The sequence below is a fragment of the Lolium rigidum genome, chromosome 2, assembly GCF_022539505.1.
Source record: "Lolium rigidum isolate FL_2022 chromosome 2, APGP_CSIRO_Lrig_0.1, whole genome shotgun sequence".
In the NCBI taxonomy this organism is placed as follows: Eukaryota; Viridiplantae; Streptophyta; class Magnoliopsida; order Poales; family Poaceae; genus Lolium; species Lolium rigidum.
This window is the reverse complement of record NC_061509.1, coordinates 185,431,165-185,445,795: the sequence shown is the minus strand read 5'-3', so window position 1 is coordinate 185,445,795 and position 14,631 is coordinate 185,431,165. Positions and strand designations below refer to the sequence as shown.

Genomic DNA, 14,631 nt, shown 5'->3' with positions numbered 1-14,631 from the left:
GGTCCTGGGTGGGCCGCCTACCAAGGTGTTGCGGCTGGGCTCTCCACTACGGGGCCAAGAAGAGGAGCAGACCGGGGGAGAGGAGACACAGTCAGAGGGTGAGGAGGTGGCGCCACAGAAGGACCTGCTCAAGGAGGCTTTGGCGGACGTGCAGCTGGTGCAGGGGAGACGCTCGAAGGCCATCCCTTACACGCGAAGGAAGAAGGACGTCACGATCTCGGCCGTTCGCAAGAGCGGCAGGACCAGGGGAGCGGACGTGGGCACACCGGCGTTGGAGAAGGCACAGCGCCTCACCGCCGAGAAGAACTTGGAGAAGAACCTGGACAAGGCGAAAGGCAAGGCGAAAGGTAATCTTTTTTCCGTTCTTGATGTTATTTCGGATCCTATGCTCTCTACGGTGGCGGAGGACAGCTGCTTGCTGTTTCATCCAAAGGCGGGCTCCCCGGCGGAGGCTCTCTCCTTGATTAGGGCCAAGGAGGAGGCGCAAGCGGCGCTGGCTGCGACCTCTCGCCGTTTGGAGTTGAAAGAGGAGGCACGGCGACGGGCGGAGCCGCGGGAGGCTCCGTCGTCTGCTGTTGCCCAGGAGGCTGGGACGAGTGCGTCCCCCAACCGACAGGGTTCGCGGGCCCCAGGGGAGGGTCCGGGTTCAGGGGAACCGACAGGGGAGGGTGGCTCGGCTGAGAGGGCTCAAGCTGAGGCTGCAACCCCTTCACGCGGACGACCGCGACGCAAATGTGCTAAGACTAGTAGGCCCCTGTTGAATGTTCGTAAAGGACAAAACAAGCGCAAGAGTACCAAATGAGGGCGCTCATTTATAATCTGAGGGGTTTTGGACGGCTAGGGCGCCGATCACAACTCAGAGCTTACATGAGGGAGGAGAGAGTGGACATTCTTGTCTTGCAGGAGACGCTGAAACAAGACTTCTCCTCGGCAGAGCTGCATAGCCTTGAGTGTGGAGGCCAGTTTGCGTGGTGCTGGGTGCCGGCAAACGGACATTCGGGGGGAATGCTCCTAGGTTTCCGAGATGAGTGCTTTGAGGTGGGGGCTTGGAGAAAAGGGGTTTTCTTCATCAGTGCGGACGTTTACCAGCGGAACACTAAAGCTAAGTGGCGCTTCATGCTGGTTTACGGTCCGGCGGATCATTCAAGGACAGGGGAGTTCCTGGATGAGTTGCAGCACGAAGTGGACAACTGCCAGCTCCCGCTAGTGGTGGGGGGAGACTTTAACCTCATTAGGAAGCTGGCGGATAAGAGCAATGAGGTGGTGTGCTGGCCGCGGATTCGGCGCTTTAACGACGCCATTGCGGCAATGTCCCTTAGGGAATTGAATCGAGCAGGGGCTCGATTCACTTGGACAAACAACCAGTTAGAACCGATTCGGTCGGTGCTGGATCGGGTGTTTGTCACACCGTCATGGGAGACACTCTTCCCTCTGTGTTCGCTCTCGGCGGTCACGCGTATTGGATCTGACCACAACCCCCTGTTGCTGGACAGCGGGGAAGGGGGGCGCCTGCGGACAGCGCGGTTCTTCTTCCAAACCTGGTGGTTCGGAGTCGCGGGCTTCGACGACCTGGTGAGGGGCAAGATTGAGGGTTACGTGCTGGGAGGGGCCCGCATCGTTGCAGCATTGAGCAATGGCAGTGCATCTCCAGGTGCTTGCGCCAGTTCCTCAAGGGATGGGGGGCAAACCTTGGTAAAGAGAAACGCGACTTCCGCGCGGATCTCTTACGACAGGTGGCTGAACTAGATTCCATGGCAGATTCGTCGGGCCTGGATGAGGAGGGGTGGGCCCTCCGATATCACCTGGAGGACCAGCTTGTGCATCTGGACGAGGTCGAGGAGGAGTACTGGAGGCAACGCAGCCGCCTTAAGTGGACCCTCCAAGGGGACTCGTGCACGGCGTACTTTCATGCGATCGCCAACGGGAGGCGACGCAAATGCATGATTCCACGTCTTAGGGTGGACGGTGGAGAGATTGACGACCAGAAAGATCTGATGGACCACATCTACCAGTTCTACTCCGGCTTGATGGGATCAAGGGGGGAGGAGAGAGCATTCTCGCTAGCTCCGGACTTATGGGCTGAACCGGCTAAGATCTCGCCGGAGGAGAATCTCTCGCTAGAACTGACTTTCACCCCGAAGGAGCTAGACGAGGTTCTCGCTTCGATGAAGCTCGACTCGGCGCCGGGTCCGGACGGGTTGCCGGTGGCCTTTTTTAAGAGGTTCTGGGGTACTCTAAAGGGTCCCATCCTGTAGATTCTGAACGACTTCGCTCTAGGGAGAGTGGATATCTCCCGCCTAAATTTCGGGATTATCTCACTCATCCCGAAGGTTAAGGGGGCCGACGATATCAAACAATTCAGACCTATCACGCTCATCAATGTTATATTCAAGTTTATTGCCAAGGCTTATGCGATTAGACTAGCCCCGTTAGCCAATAGGACGATTGACAGGAATCAGACGGCCTTCATTAAGGGGAGGTGCCTGCACGAGGGAGTGCTGGCATTACATGAGATCGCTCATGAACTTAGGGTTAAGAAGCTTCGAGGCCTCTTCCTCAAGCTGGACTTCGAAAAAGCGTATGACAGAGTAAATTGGGACTTCTTGAGGGAAGTACTCCTGAGAAAGGGTTTCTCTGCGGTGATTGTCCATCGCCTAATGCAGCTGGTGTCAGGGGGACAGACAGCTGTCAACGTTAATGGGGAGATTGGTGCTTACTTCCGAATGCACGGGGAGTGCGACAAGGGGACCCCCTATCCCCTATTCTGTTTGATTTCATGGCCGACTCGTTGGCAGCGATTCTATCTCATGCGAACGAGTCGGGGCACATACAGGGTGTGGTGCCACACCTCATCCCAGGGGGAGTTACCCACCTCCAGTATGCGGATGACACCATGATAATGATCGAACCTTCGCAATTGGGAATTGCGAACCTTAAATTCCTCCTGCTCTGCTTTGAGAACATGTCAGGGTTGAAGATAAACTTCAACAAGAGTGAAGTCATCGTGACAGTGGTCGCGGGTGAGGAAAAACGCAGGGTGGCGGATGCACTCGAACCGCAAGCTTGGGAGCTTCCCCATTCGCTAGCTGGGCCTTCCGGTTAGTGACAAGAGGTTATCAGTAGCGGACTGGTTTTTCCTTACAGAGAAGGTGGGGCATAGGGTAGAGCCTTGGCAAGGGATCTTCCTAGCATCGGCTGGGAGGCTGGAATTGACGAACTCTTGTCTTTCGAGTCTGCCGATGTTCGCCATGGGATTATACCTTCTATACGACGCGACACATGGGGCTATGAATACTGCGAGAGCCCGATTCTTCTGGGAAGGGGTGGGAAACAAGCGCAAATACCACATGGTGGATTGGGCTACTGTGTGCAAGCCTAAGGCGTATGGAGGTCTGGGGATCCTCAATACAAAATCCATGAACATTGCCTTTATGCTCAAATGGATCCGGAAATTATACCGACGGCAGGATGGCTTATGGGCTGACCTCCCGAGGGCTAAATACTTAGGCGACAATGACTTGTTTTCCCCAGCGGTTCCAACCAGAGGGTCCCAAGTGTGGAATGCGATCCAAAAGGTGAAATGGCATTTCAAGCTTGGGGCACGGCACCGGGTTCATGATGGGAGACGAACCTACTTCTGGCTGGATTGGTGGACGGGGCGGGGACCCCTCCACCGGCTATTCCCTCGACTCTTCGCATGCTGTGACAACCACTTTGCCACGGTAGCAGGGGTGAGATCGGAGGGGGGATGGCGCATCAGGTTCCGGAGAGCCTTCGGTACGGACGAGATGGTTGAATGGGAGAACCTCTGCAGAATCTTTGATCTGCACCCCTTCGCTGAGGGGGAGGACCAGGTGATTTGGGCACTGGATCCTTCGGGGGTCTACTCCACACACTCTATGTACCTGCGGCTGTCGCAAGGGGCGGCGAGCCACGTACTTTAAGGAAGTCCGGCGCACAAGGGTCCCGCCCAAGATCGAGTCTTCCTATGGCAATTGATCGTGGGAAGCTACCGTCGGCAGAGCAGGTTGCTAAGAGGCGAGGGCCATCCGACGGAAGCTGCGCAATGTGTGGCGTGCTCGGAGGATTGCGATCACATCTTCTTCAAGTGCCATCTTGCAAGGTTTATGTGGGCAGGGGTGAGGGAACTCCTTCCATGTACTTGGAATCCGACCGGGGTCGGCGACTTCATCGCCATAGTCCAAGGTCTTTCCGGACCTCTCCGTAGGCTAGCTTGGTTTGCTTTCGCAGCCTTAGGCTGGACGCTCTGGAACGCACGTAACAAGCTAGCGATTGAGGGGAAGGTGATCGGACATCCTGCTGATGTGCTCTTCACCATGTCTATCCATATGCGTAGGCCGGAGGGTGCCTGGTCGGACAGCGGGACGAGGGACCTTCCGGACGCGGCGCCGGGCGAGCTTAGGCGACTACACGCGAGGACGAGGAGGGAGGCCACTTGACGGCCGATTCTGCGGCTCCCTCACCCGGGTTTTCTTCGTGGTGTGCCCAAGGGGCGGATGTATGAGCTACTATTCTAGTGTGTGCGTGGGTGCTAGGCACCAGTTGATGTTGCTGGTTGTATCGAACTTATGCTTGCCATTGTGGCTTTATCTATAAAGCCGGGCCTATGGCCTTATGTTTAAAACTAGAAAAGCAATACCAATTTGAGAAACAAGTACACCAAAATTATGAACGATATGCCTCCTTATTTCTTGTTTCTGGCGGCGACGGGACGAGCGACGGGGGTTCCTTCTCGTCCAGAAACGAACCAAAGATGGGGGGCCTTGGGTGGTTCTTGTTGGGTCGAAATTTTGCTCAGATGGGCTTTTTTCCTATATGGTATATGGGCCAAATCGAAATTCCAGGGACCACCCTGGCCACCCTCTAGTCTCTACATCCGCCAATGATTTTACCCGCCGCGCCGCGCCGCACACAAAACAAAAGAAACCCTATCGCCTTCTCACATCTCTGCCCGCGCCGCCACCAGCCATCTCTCTCCGGGATCTCCCACCACCGCCGTGTCGCCACCCTTCACCGACCTCCACTACAACACCGTGGCGCCGGTCCCCTCCGCCGGCCTCCACAAGACCACCACGCCGCCGCTCCCCTACGTCGCCCTCCATCAGCAGGCTGAATTCGAATTCGATTTAGGCCTCCACTTCGCACTCGCAGGCGGCAGCAGCAGCCACCCAAGGTACACTCCTGGTGCCATTGCCTTACTAAAGGTGATGCACATCTAACTAAAGATTTGATTTGCTGCTCCATATTCATTCTACACGTAAAAGTCTAATTCCGTCCATTGGGAACTTTGAAGTTGGTGGGATCATATATCTTTCTAATACAATCCTGAGCAGGCACTTCAACAAAGGATTGGGAATATTTCTATCCCTTTCTTATCTTAGAACAAACCAATTCTTTATTAGGTAACGATCTTACAAGAAAGGAGCGGGAACACCTGAATTTGTTGGAGTAAAATAGCAGAAATCATCCAAACTTTGTGTCCTCGATTCCGCACCTGTCCGTTTAAAAAATGAGAGGTCAGAAGAGAGAAGAGCCCATGACCTCTAGCCTCGTGCTTGTATGAGAGTGAAATTCGTAGGAGTAGAAGAAATTAAGAGTGAATCAAAGAACACGGTAAGTTCCATTTATTAGCATGGTGTTTTGGACTTCTGAGGGTAATTGAAGGGAAGAGAGAAGGAGAGAAGAAACGGTGGCCGTGTGCGCTTGCATGGTAACAAAGTGAAGACCGCTTGATGGAACCTTATTTTCTTATGCGTATTGCTATTGATTGAAGCGTTCCTAAGCTTAGCTGGCAGGAAGGCCTTTGCTTTTCTTAATTCATTGCTCCATAGCTTTTGGGCCTCATAGTTGACTACCTGCATCTTTGCTAGTGGGGTTGATACAACACAGGCTACTTAAATGTGCACACAGTCTGGGCCCTAGTCAGCATGGGCCCTGGGCGGTCGCCCTTCTTGTCCCGGCCCAGGGACGTCCCTGTATCTCTGCTTCAGTTATGGTGTTAGTACATCCTTGCTGCTTGTGATGAAAATGAAAATACAAACATGTGTGCAAGTCATGACTTGTTCATTATTCCGTGTGGCTCACAACATGTATTCTCCATTGGCAGATTCCTTCCCTTTGGCTTGTAAGGGGCTGAAAGATGGAGGTGAAGCTAGCATTCTCCCAGGACAGACCGCCACTTTCCATCATTTCTGCTGCTAAGGTTGCAGGTGTTCCCCTAACCATTGATCCGACCCTTGCCTCTGGTTCAGTGCCCACGCTGCACTTCAGTTCTGGGTAAGTACTTAATGTTCAAGTATAGTTTATGCTTTAGGTTCTCCTTTTCTGATCAACTGCTGCATATGCTTTTTTTAAGAATAACTATGGACACTTCATTACTATGATATATTCTTGAATAGTTATTGTAGCCCACTCTGATGATTACCTCTTAGTTTCATTCCCTCATTGCAATATTCCTAGTTCCAAAAAATTATGTATCTGGAACTGTCGACTGTTAGAGCATGATGTGTCAACCAAAGCAGTTTTAATGGTGAAACGTGGCAGCACTTTTGTTTCGGAATTTGTAGCATCTCAATGAACACTATCATGTACAGGGATTTTATACATGGCGTGAACACGATTCTCCGGTACATTGCCCGTGCTGCATCTGTTTCCAGCTTCTATGGCCAGGATGCTATTCAGGCAGCACATGTATGTTTTACATATGGGCTGTTTGTCATTGATTTTTCAAGATCATCATTGGCAAATGTTCTAAGTTGATATTTTTTGTACATATGTAGGTTGACCAATGGCTCGAGTATGCACCACTCATTCTTTCAGGCTCTGAATTTGAAGCAGCTTGCTCATTTCTTGATGGATACTTGGCACCTCGAACCTTTTTGGTTGGTTACGGTCTATCAATTGCTGATATTGTCGTGTGGTCCAATCTCACAGGTAATTTACTGTCTTGTTTATCAATGAGTAATCTCTCTCTCTCTCTCTCTCTCTCTCTCTCTCTCTCACCTTGGATGGCACAACTCTTTTCTTTAGGAACTGGTCAACGCTGGGAAAGTCTAAGGAAGTCAAAGAAATATCAAAGCCTTGTCCGTTGGTTCAACAGCGTAGCTGCAGACTATACAGACATACTAGATGAAGTTACATCTGCTTATGTTGGAAAGCGAGGAATTGGCAAATCTCCTGCGCCAAGCTTGAAAGAAAAGATGCCTGGTTTGAAAGAGAGCACCTCAGGTCATCAAATAGATCTCCCAGGTGCAAAAGTTGGGGAGGTTTGTGTTCGGTTTGCCCCAGAGCCTAGCGGGTATCTACACATTGGTCATGCAAAGGCTGCACTGTTGAACAAGTATTTTGCAGAGAGATATAACGGGCGTCTAATAGTTCGATTTGATGACACAAATCCTTCTAAAGAAAGCAATGAATTTGTTGAGAATGTCCTGAAAGATATCGAGACGCTTGGGGTTAGATACGATGTAGTTACATACACATCGGATTATTTTCCCAAGCTAATGGAAATGGCTGAAAGTTTGATTAAGCAGGGGAAGGCATATGTCGATGATACACCCAAGGAACAAATGAGGAGTGAAAGGATGGATGGTGTGGAATCTAAATGTAGAAACAGTACTGTTGAGGAGAACTTGTCGTTGTGGAATGAGATGGTTAATGGTACCAAAAGAGGTACTCAGTGCTGTGTACGTGGTAAACTTGACATGCAGGACCCAAACAAATCACTTCGAGATCCTGTTTACTACCGTTGTAACCCTGATCCCCATCATCGTGTTGGCTCAAAATACAAGGTCTACCCAACTTATGACTTTGCTTGCCCATTTGTTGATGCATTGGAAGGAGTGACTCATGCTCTTCGTTCAAGCGAATACCATGATCGGAATGCACAGTACTACCGTGTCCTTCAAGACATGGGGTTGCGGAGGGTAGAAATCTATGAGTTCAGCAGGCTGAATATGGTTTATACCGTTCTTAGCAAGCGCAAGCTTCTCTGGTTCGTCCAAAATAAGAAGGTAGAGGACTGGACTGATGCACGTTTTCCCACGGTACAAGGCATAGTACGTCGTGGCTTGAAGATTGAAGCATTGATCCAATTTATACTGGAGCAGGTAATTTTCAAATGAGTTACTGGTTATGATCTTGTATCTATATGTATGTTTGAGTTACCAAATTATTATCTCCTTTTTTCTTCTTTTCTGCAATTTATTTGTGAAGGGTGCTTCGAAGAATCTGAATCTTATGGAGTGGGATAAACTCTGGACAATCAACAAGAAGATAGTTGATCCAGTGTGCGGAAGGCATACCGCTGTAATGAAAGACAAACATGTGCTCTTGGCACTTACTAATGGTCCAGAGGAACCATTTGTTCGAATCTTACCAAGGCACAAGAAATATGAGGGTGCTGGAAAGAAGGCTACGACATTCTCAAACAAAATTTGGCTAGAGTATGCTGATGCATCAGTCATTAGCGTGGGTGAGGAGGTCACTTTGATGGACTGGGGAAATGCTATCATCAGAGAAATCAAGACAGATAATGGAACTATTACGAAACTAGTTGGTGAACTCCATCTTGATGGGTCAGTGAAGATGACAAAGCTGAAACTGACATGGCTATCAGATATTGAAGACCTTGTGTCTCTCTCTTTGGTAGATTTTGACTACCTAATTAAGAAGAAAAAGGTAAGATGTCATGTTCTTCAAGTTAATGTTGGTAGACATGCAATCATATGGGCCGGAGAACAGTATTCATAACCTACCTATTTGCTAAATTAGTTATTATTGTAGTATGGATACCTTTTCACATAGACTAGTGATAGATATTTCTGGGGTACACAGTTACTATCTGCTCAACTATGAGTGGTTTGTCCAGCGTACCTTACCTCAACAGCTGGAGGATTCCAACGAATTGGTAGGTCGTTGGAAACAACATGGCAACTTGCCCATACTTCATTCTTATATTGTTGAAATCTGTTGTTTATGATATTTAGTTTTCTTCTTTTGATATGTACGTGACTATGTGATGGCGTTACCTTGGGTGGGTTTTCTCTTCCATCATGATGTCCATATTGCATCACTCCATCAATAAGTGGTATATACATATATCTATGTACTTCTAATCCTAATAATATCTGTCACTTTTGCAGCTGGAAGAAGATGAGAACTTCCTTGACAATCTCAACCCTTGCACTCGACGAGAAGCTTTAGCTCTTGGAGACCCGAACATGCGGAATGTCAAGCATGGAGAAGTTATACAGCTCGAAAGGAAAGGGTATTACAGGTGTGATGTTCCATTTGTCCGGTCATCCAAACCGATTGTGCTTTTTTCCATTCCAGATGGCCGTCAGAAGTCCACATCCATTGTTTCTGGAGCCTAACTTCTACAAGCGATCTTTGGTTAAATTTTGGTAGTACTTTTTTCTGGACATTGGTGTTGCAAACTTATGGTATGCAACTTAAACTTCCACCGATGGCCGCCCAAGACTTTGGATGATATCCGAGTTAAAGAGAGAGAGCACGGTTTGATTCATATAATAATTCAAGTGTTTATTCCTCAAACATCTCCAAAGGTAGTTTTAGAATTCGATTACCTGTTCAAGTTAAGGTTTACTATGTCTTCAAACTGTAGTTCATGCATTCCCTGTTTTACTACTCCCTCCGTCCCATGAAACATGTCTTAACTTTGTATAAATTTGGATGAGTATTATTATTTATACCTTTAAGTTCGCTTGGTTTAGCATCTCAAAAAGAAGAGTAATAATATTTTGCTCTGATGGGCACTTTAGTAACCAGGTTTGTGCAGACTCTAGTTTTCATCTGATAGATGGATCTGAATTGCAAAGCACTGCAAGAGCATCCACACTGTCCACCCTAGATAAGAGCATCTCCAGTCGACGTCCCTCTGAACGTCAGATAGAAAACCTTTTCAGGGGCGCGAACTATGTCCGTGTGTTTCCCCAATATTGTTGGGGGCGCTTTCCTTGTACACAGGGCCTTTATTAGGGGCGCACACAAAATTTTTACAATTGATTTTTATTTGGAGGCCGTGTTTCGGGACGCTGTTAGGAGCGGGCACCCCAAACACGGCACCACACGGCGGCATCCTTCAAACAACTGATCTGCTGTTTTTGCCGGACATGTTTAGGGGACGTGAGAGGAGATGCTCTAAGTACAGCAATAGCGCCAAATGTGTTTAGGGGATGGGATCGGTCGTTTGGCGGACGCGACTGAAGATGCTCTAAATTTGGCAACAATGATGAACGTGTTTAGGGAACGCGACTGAAGATGACGTAAGTCTAGCAGTTGCCGCCTTTGTCCTTGACCTCGTCCTCCCAGATGTAGTTGATGATGGTGTCGTTGTCCTGGGCGGACCACCATTGTTAGGGGAAACAATGAACCAATACATTCATACAGAAGCTCCACTCATCCCTCCGCCAGCCCAACCTAAGTTTCTATCGGACTGAGCTATTCTTCAATCCAGTGCCCTAATCCTTTCGAACTTGGGTCCATAAAATAGTGCTATTGTACAACCTGGGGAAGTCAAAGCACATTCTAAGTGGGCCGCATGGGTCGGCCCTTTCACCTCATTCTTTGCTCTGAAACCGGGTTCTTTCACTTCAATCTCTCTCATAATCAAGCTGAGATATGATGCTGTTTCATCCTAAAATTATGAGAAATCCCTTGTTTGCTGATCCTTGGTATAAGATAAGTTAAAATGTCGTGCCAATTTCTCAAGACATGGACTCGCCTTGCGTTTATTGGTTTGCTTTCTTCCACCAAATTGAAAACCATCTCTTTCGATGACAAACAAGCTCAACCACAATTTTGTAGTTTATTTACCATTTGGAAAACTAAACTTTGCGGACGGAAGCGCTCCTGTCGTCGCCTACTCCAGCCGACAGGGGGCGAACCCTAGCCCATGTCGCCGCCACCCCTCCTCCCATTCTCCCACCCCCCCTCCTCGTTGCCCCCCGGGGCTGCCGCCGGGCGAAGCCGCGCGACGCCTATGAAGGGGGCGGCGGGAACCTAGTCCCTCTCAGCTCCAGCGCGGCGGTCTGGAGGGAGGCCTCCATGCTAGGACCGGAGGCTGGGAGCAGCGGAGGTGGGACAAGGCGGCGCACATGGGCCTAGATGTGTTCGTGCGAGCCTGGATGGGCTCCACGGGCGTCTTCAGACTGCCATGTTTTAGCTTACTTACCTTTGCCTGCCAACGCTAGAAAAGCTAGCTTCCTTGTTTGTGGTACCAGGAATGTGTCATCTTGATCAAGGAGTCTGGAACTCCATGCTGGGGATGTAGGAAATGCTATTCGTGCCGGTGAATCGACGAAACTATGTCCTTTGCAGCTTTTACTTACCTGCAGCAGCAGCTGGTGTGGGGAAGATCTAGGATCTGAAAGCAGTCGCAGATACAAACTTTCTCATAATCTCTCACTCCCTTTCAAATGCATCAACACAAGCTCTTTTATCAGGCTCTGTCAATTCTCAACCCTTTCTTCAGCCCTTTTAATCGCCGACAAAAAAGCCAGCTGATGGAAAAGGCGATGCACATGACCCAGGATATCAGTAGAAGTGATATTTCTGCATCAACTCCAAGTGTCTCCAACATCCTGGCGATTCAAGCTCCAGGATCTGGCTATCTGTCTTCTTGGATGTTCATCTTGTCTATTCCTGAAACTTATAATGTCTAGTTTTTTGAGTGTATTGTGTTAAACTTCTTATTAGAGTTTGCTTTAGTATTATCAGGTTTGTGCCCCGTAGTGGATGCTCGATTTCGAGTATCTGTAGTCAGCGGGTTTCCTGATGGTGCGAGGACGGCCTATTTCCCATCTCCTTTTAATGCGTTGACGTTGTTGTTTCAAACAACTTTATATTTTTGTTATGTTGCAGTAATGGAAAGGGGTAGCCCGTTTGGAAAAAATCCCTTTCTTTATATCAGGCACTGTCAATTCTCAAATCTCAACCCTTTCTATAGCATTTCTCAACGAAAAACGACAGCAATGCGGATCCGAGTCAACAAATTCCATAAAAGTAGAATGAAAAACAAAAGCATTCTCCTGTTGGAAAACATCAGCTCGTCGCTCGTTCGTGAACTGTCACATTTGAAACCAACGTTTTAAGAATGCTTTCCGTAGCTTTCAATCGGGTCCTCGATACTCCCTGCTATATAAAACCCTGAGCATAGCCGCGCTCGATTTCTCTCTCTCTCTCTCTCTCTCTCTCTCTCTCTCTCTCTCTCTCTCTCTCTCTCTCTCTCTTCGTTCTAATTTCACATTCTTTTCGGTCCTTCCTATTGTAGGTAGAACTTTTTCTTGTTTTCAAAAAAAAAAAAGGTAGAACTTTTTCTTAGGTGGCCCTTCCGGTTTCTCCTGGCCCCTTGATAGGATCGCCGTTTTCTAGGAATCTTTGGTAGACGGATTTGGTAAATCGATCGCCGTGCTACTGATATTATCGGAAGAAAACACAGTAACAGGATTCAGTCCATGGGAAAGATTTGTTTGGAGAGATCCATGACGTCGAGCGTGGATTTCGAATCGCTCCGGCCGTCGCCGGCCGACGTGCGGGTCGTCACGTCCGACGGGAGCACCATCGCGGCGCATTCATCCGTTCTTGTAAGCGACCGAGGACTGACGGTTGTAAGGTTTGGGTGGATGCATGATCTATCTGGTGCTAACTTCGTTTGATGGGCGTGAAGGCGTCGGCATCGCCTGTGCTGGAGCAGATGATCGAGGTGTCGGCGCGCATCCGCATCCTCGGCGCCTCACCCGACGCCGTCGCCGCCTTCCTCCGCTTCCTGTACTCCCCGAGGGAGGCGACGTCCGGGGAGTGGGGGGAGGCTGCGATGGCGGCGCACGGAGCGCCGCTGCTGGCGCTTGCGCACGCGCACCGGGTGCCGTGGCTGAAACGTCGTGCGGAGGAGGATGTGGCGGCGCCCCTGACAGCGGAGCGCGCCGTGGACGCGCTGAAGCTGGCCCGGCTCTGCGACGCGCCGCGGCTGTACCTGGAGTGCGTGCGTCTCGCCGGCAAGGACCTGGCCGCCGTCGAGCTGTCCGAGGGCTGGCGCTTCGCGGGCCGGCACGACGCCGCGCTCCAGGTTGACCTACTCCGCCTCCTCCACGACGCCGACCAGGTGCGCGCAAGTGCCGTTTCTTTGTTCTGGCTGTCATTCTCACGCATTTTTTCTCTTCAAATAAAAGAGACTACGAAGGAAAGTGGCTTTAGTTGACGTAGCCAGCACGTGGCATTTCCGTTGCTTGAAAGGTTGCTTTGCCCTTTGATAATGGCGTTTGTGCATTCAGCAACACATTAGCGCCTCTCCCACAGATGGAGATGGTTACTGCCTGCATAAAACACATCTCCGAATTTACACATGGACGCCGACTTCTCACAGTCGCCATCCCCCACAAATGCACACACCAAACAGAAATTCGCCCCTCACATTATTCCTGACGTATACATGCTGACAGAGGAAGAAGCGATGGGAGCGAGAGCGGGCGTCGCAGGACGTCTACCGGCAGCTCAGCGACGCTATGGCCTCCCTAGATCGCGCCTTCACCGAGGCGTCCCCGTGCGACGACGACAGCAGCGGAGCCTGCACCGCGCGGCAGGGCATCGTGCAGCTGGTGAGGCACTTGGCCGGGTGCGGAAACAAGGGCGGCGGCGGCGGCGGCTGCCCGCACTGCAAGCGCATCTTCCAGCTCCTCCGGCTCCACTCCTCCGTCTGCGACCGAGCTGAGCCTTGCAGAGTCCCCTTGTGCAGGTAACACACCTAGCTGAACTCGTCGAGAACGCAAGTCTCAATGAGGGACATGCGACGTAGCTTTCGATCACGTTTAATTGGCGCGACACCGACATGAATCGGAAACACCACCAAGCTATCCCGGAAAACGAAAGCTCCGGCGGATATCCGTCACAGTCTGAACTTGAGAGACCTGAACTTTCAGCACCGTTTTACATCGGCAGCTATAACCTTTTTTTTTTTGTCTGTGTGTCCAGCAATCTCAAGACGAAGATGCAGGCAGAGAAAGTGGACAAGACGTGGAGGCTCCTCGTGAAGAAGGTGGCCAGGGCCGGAGTCATGGCTACCCTAGACAACAGGCAGGTGCCGGAGATCGTGAAGAGGTCGTGGGCAAAATACAGCAGCGGCGGCAGCAGGAGTAGAGCAGCCAGATTCAGATAGGAAAGCATATACAGTCAACGATACGACGTACTGCAGTTATTTTGGGAGGAGGAATACTAGCTACTGAGGTTTTTATCACACTGCGTTTAACCTGTACTCAGACTCAGACACCAAGGAAATGCATAAATACACTCTCCCGGCACCATGTCCATGTCGTGTGCGGCTCAGTTGTAGTATGGAATATTACTTGAATTTCGCGCCTCATTTCCACGGGAACTGGGCATATGCTCTCTCTCCCTTTACAATTAGCTTGGGTTCTAGGTTTGATTAAAGTCAAACTTTATAAAGTTTAACTAAATATTTACGAAAAAATAGTAACATCTATTATGTTTCTCCGGAAATAGACGTCGCAAATTTGTCTAAATGTAGATATATCTAGACGTGTTTTAGCTGTATATAGACAAATCTACGACATCTATTTCTGGACGGAGAGTACA

General features: G+C 49.9%; 2 protein-coding genes across 2 annotated transcripts; both read left to right on the top strand.

The window, feature by feature from the left end:
- The first annotated feature begins 6,127 nt into the window (after window positions 1-6,127).
- LOC124692710 (glutamate--tRNA ligase, cytoplasmic-like) lies at window positions 6,128-9,757 on the top strand. The gene is made up of 6 exons (XM_047226140.1): window positions 6,128-6,297; window positions 6,615-6,711; window positions 6,801-6,954; window positions 7,051-8,129; window positions 8,236-8,700; window positions 9,165-9,757. The coding sequence occupies exons 1-6, from the start codon at window positions 6,161-6,163 to the stop codon at window positions 9,393-9,395; spliced, it is 2,163 nt and encodes a 720-aa protein (XP_047082096.1). The 5' UTR covers window positions 6,128-6,160; the 3' UTR covers window positions 9,396-9,757.
- A 2,767-nt stretch (window positions 9,758-12,524) lies between these two features.
- On the top strand, window positions 12,525-14,194 carry LOC124687824 (BTB/POZ and TAZ domain-containing protein 1-like). The gene is made up of 4 exons (XM_047221560.1): window positions 12,525-12,626; window positions 12,710-13,144; window positions 13,482-13,774; window positions 14,011-14,194. Exons 1-4 carry the CDS (start codon window positions 12,525-12,527, stop codon window positions 14,192-14,194), a joined length of 1,014 nt encoding a protein of 337 aa, XP_047077516.1.
- Window positions 14,195-14,631: the final 437 nt, after the last annotated feature.

Coding starts and splice junctions, on each gene's coding strand:
- LOC124687824 (XM_047221560.1), top strand. CDS start 12,525: ATGACGTCGAGCGTGGATTTCGAATCGCTCCGGCCGTCGCCGGCCGAC. Junction 12,627..12,709: donor CGGCGCATTCATCCGTTCTT/GTAAGCGACCGA, acceptor ATGGGCGTGAAG/GCGTCGGCATCGCCTGTGCT. Junction 13,775..14,010: donor TGCAGAGTCCCCTTGTGCAG/GTAACACACCTA, acceptor CTGTGTGTCCAG/CAATCTCAAGACGAAGATGC.
- LOC124692710 (XM_047226140.1), top strand. CDS start 6,161: ATGGAGGTGAAGCTAGCATTCTCCCAGGACAGACCGCCACTTTCCATC. Junction 6,712..6,800: donor ATGCTATTCAGGCAGCACAT/GTATGTTTTACA, acceptor GTACATATGTAG/GTTGACCAATGGCTCGAGTA. Junction 6,955..7,050: donor CGTGTGGTCCAATCTCACAG/GTAATTTACTGT, acceptor TCTTTTCTTTAG/GAACTGGTCAACGCTGGGAA.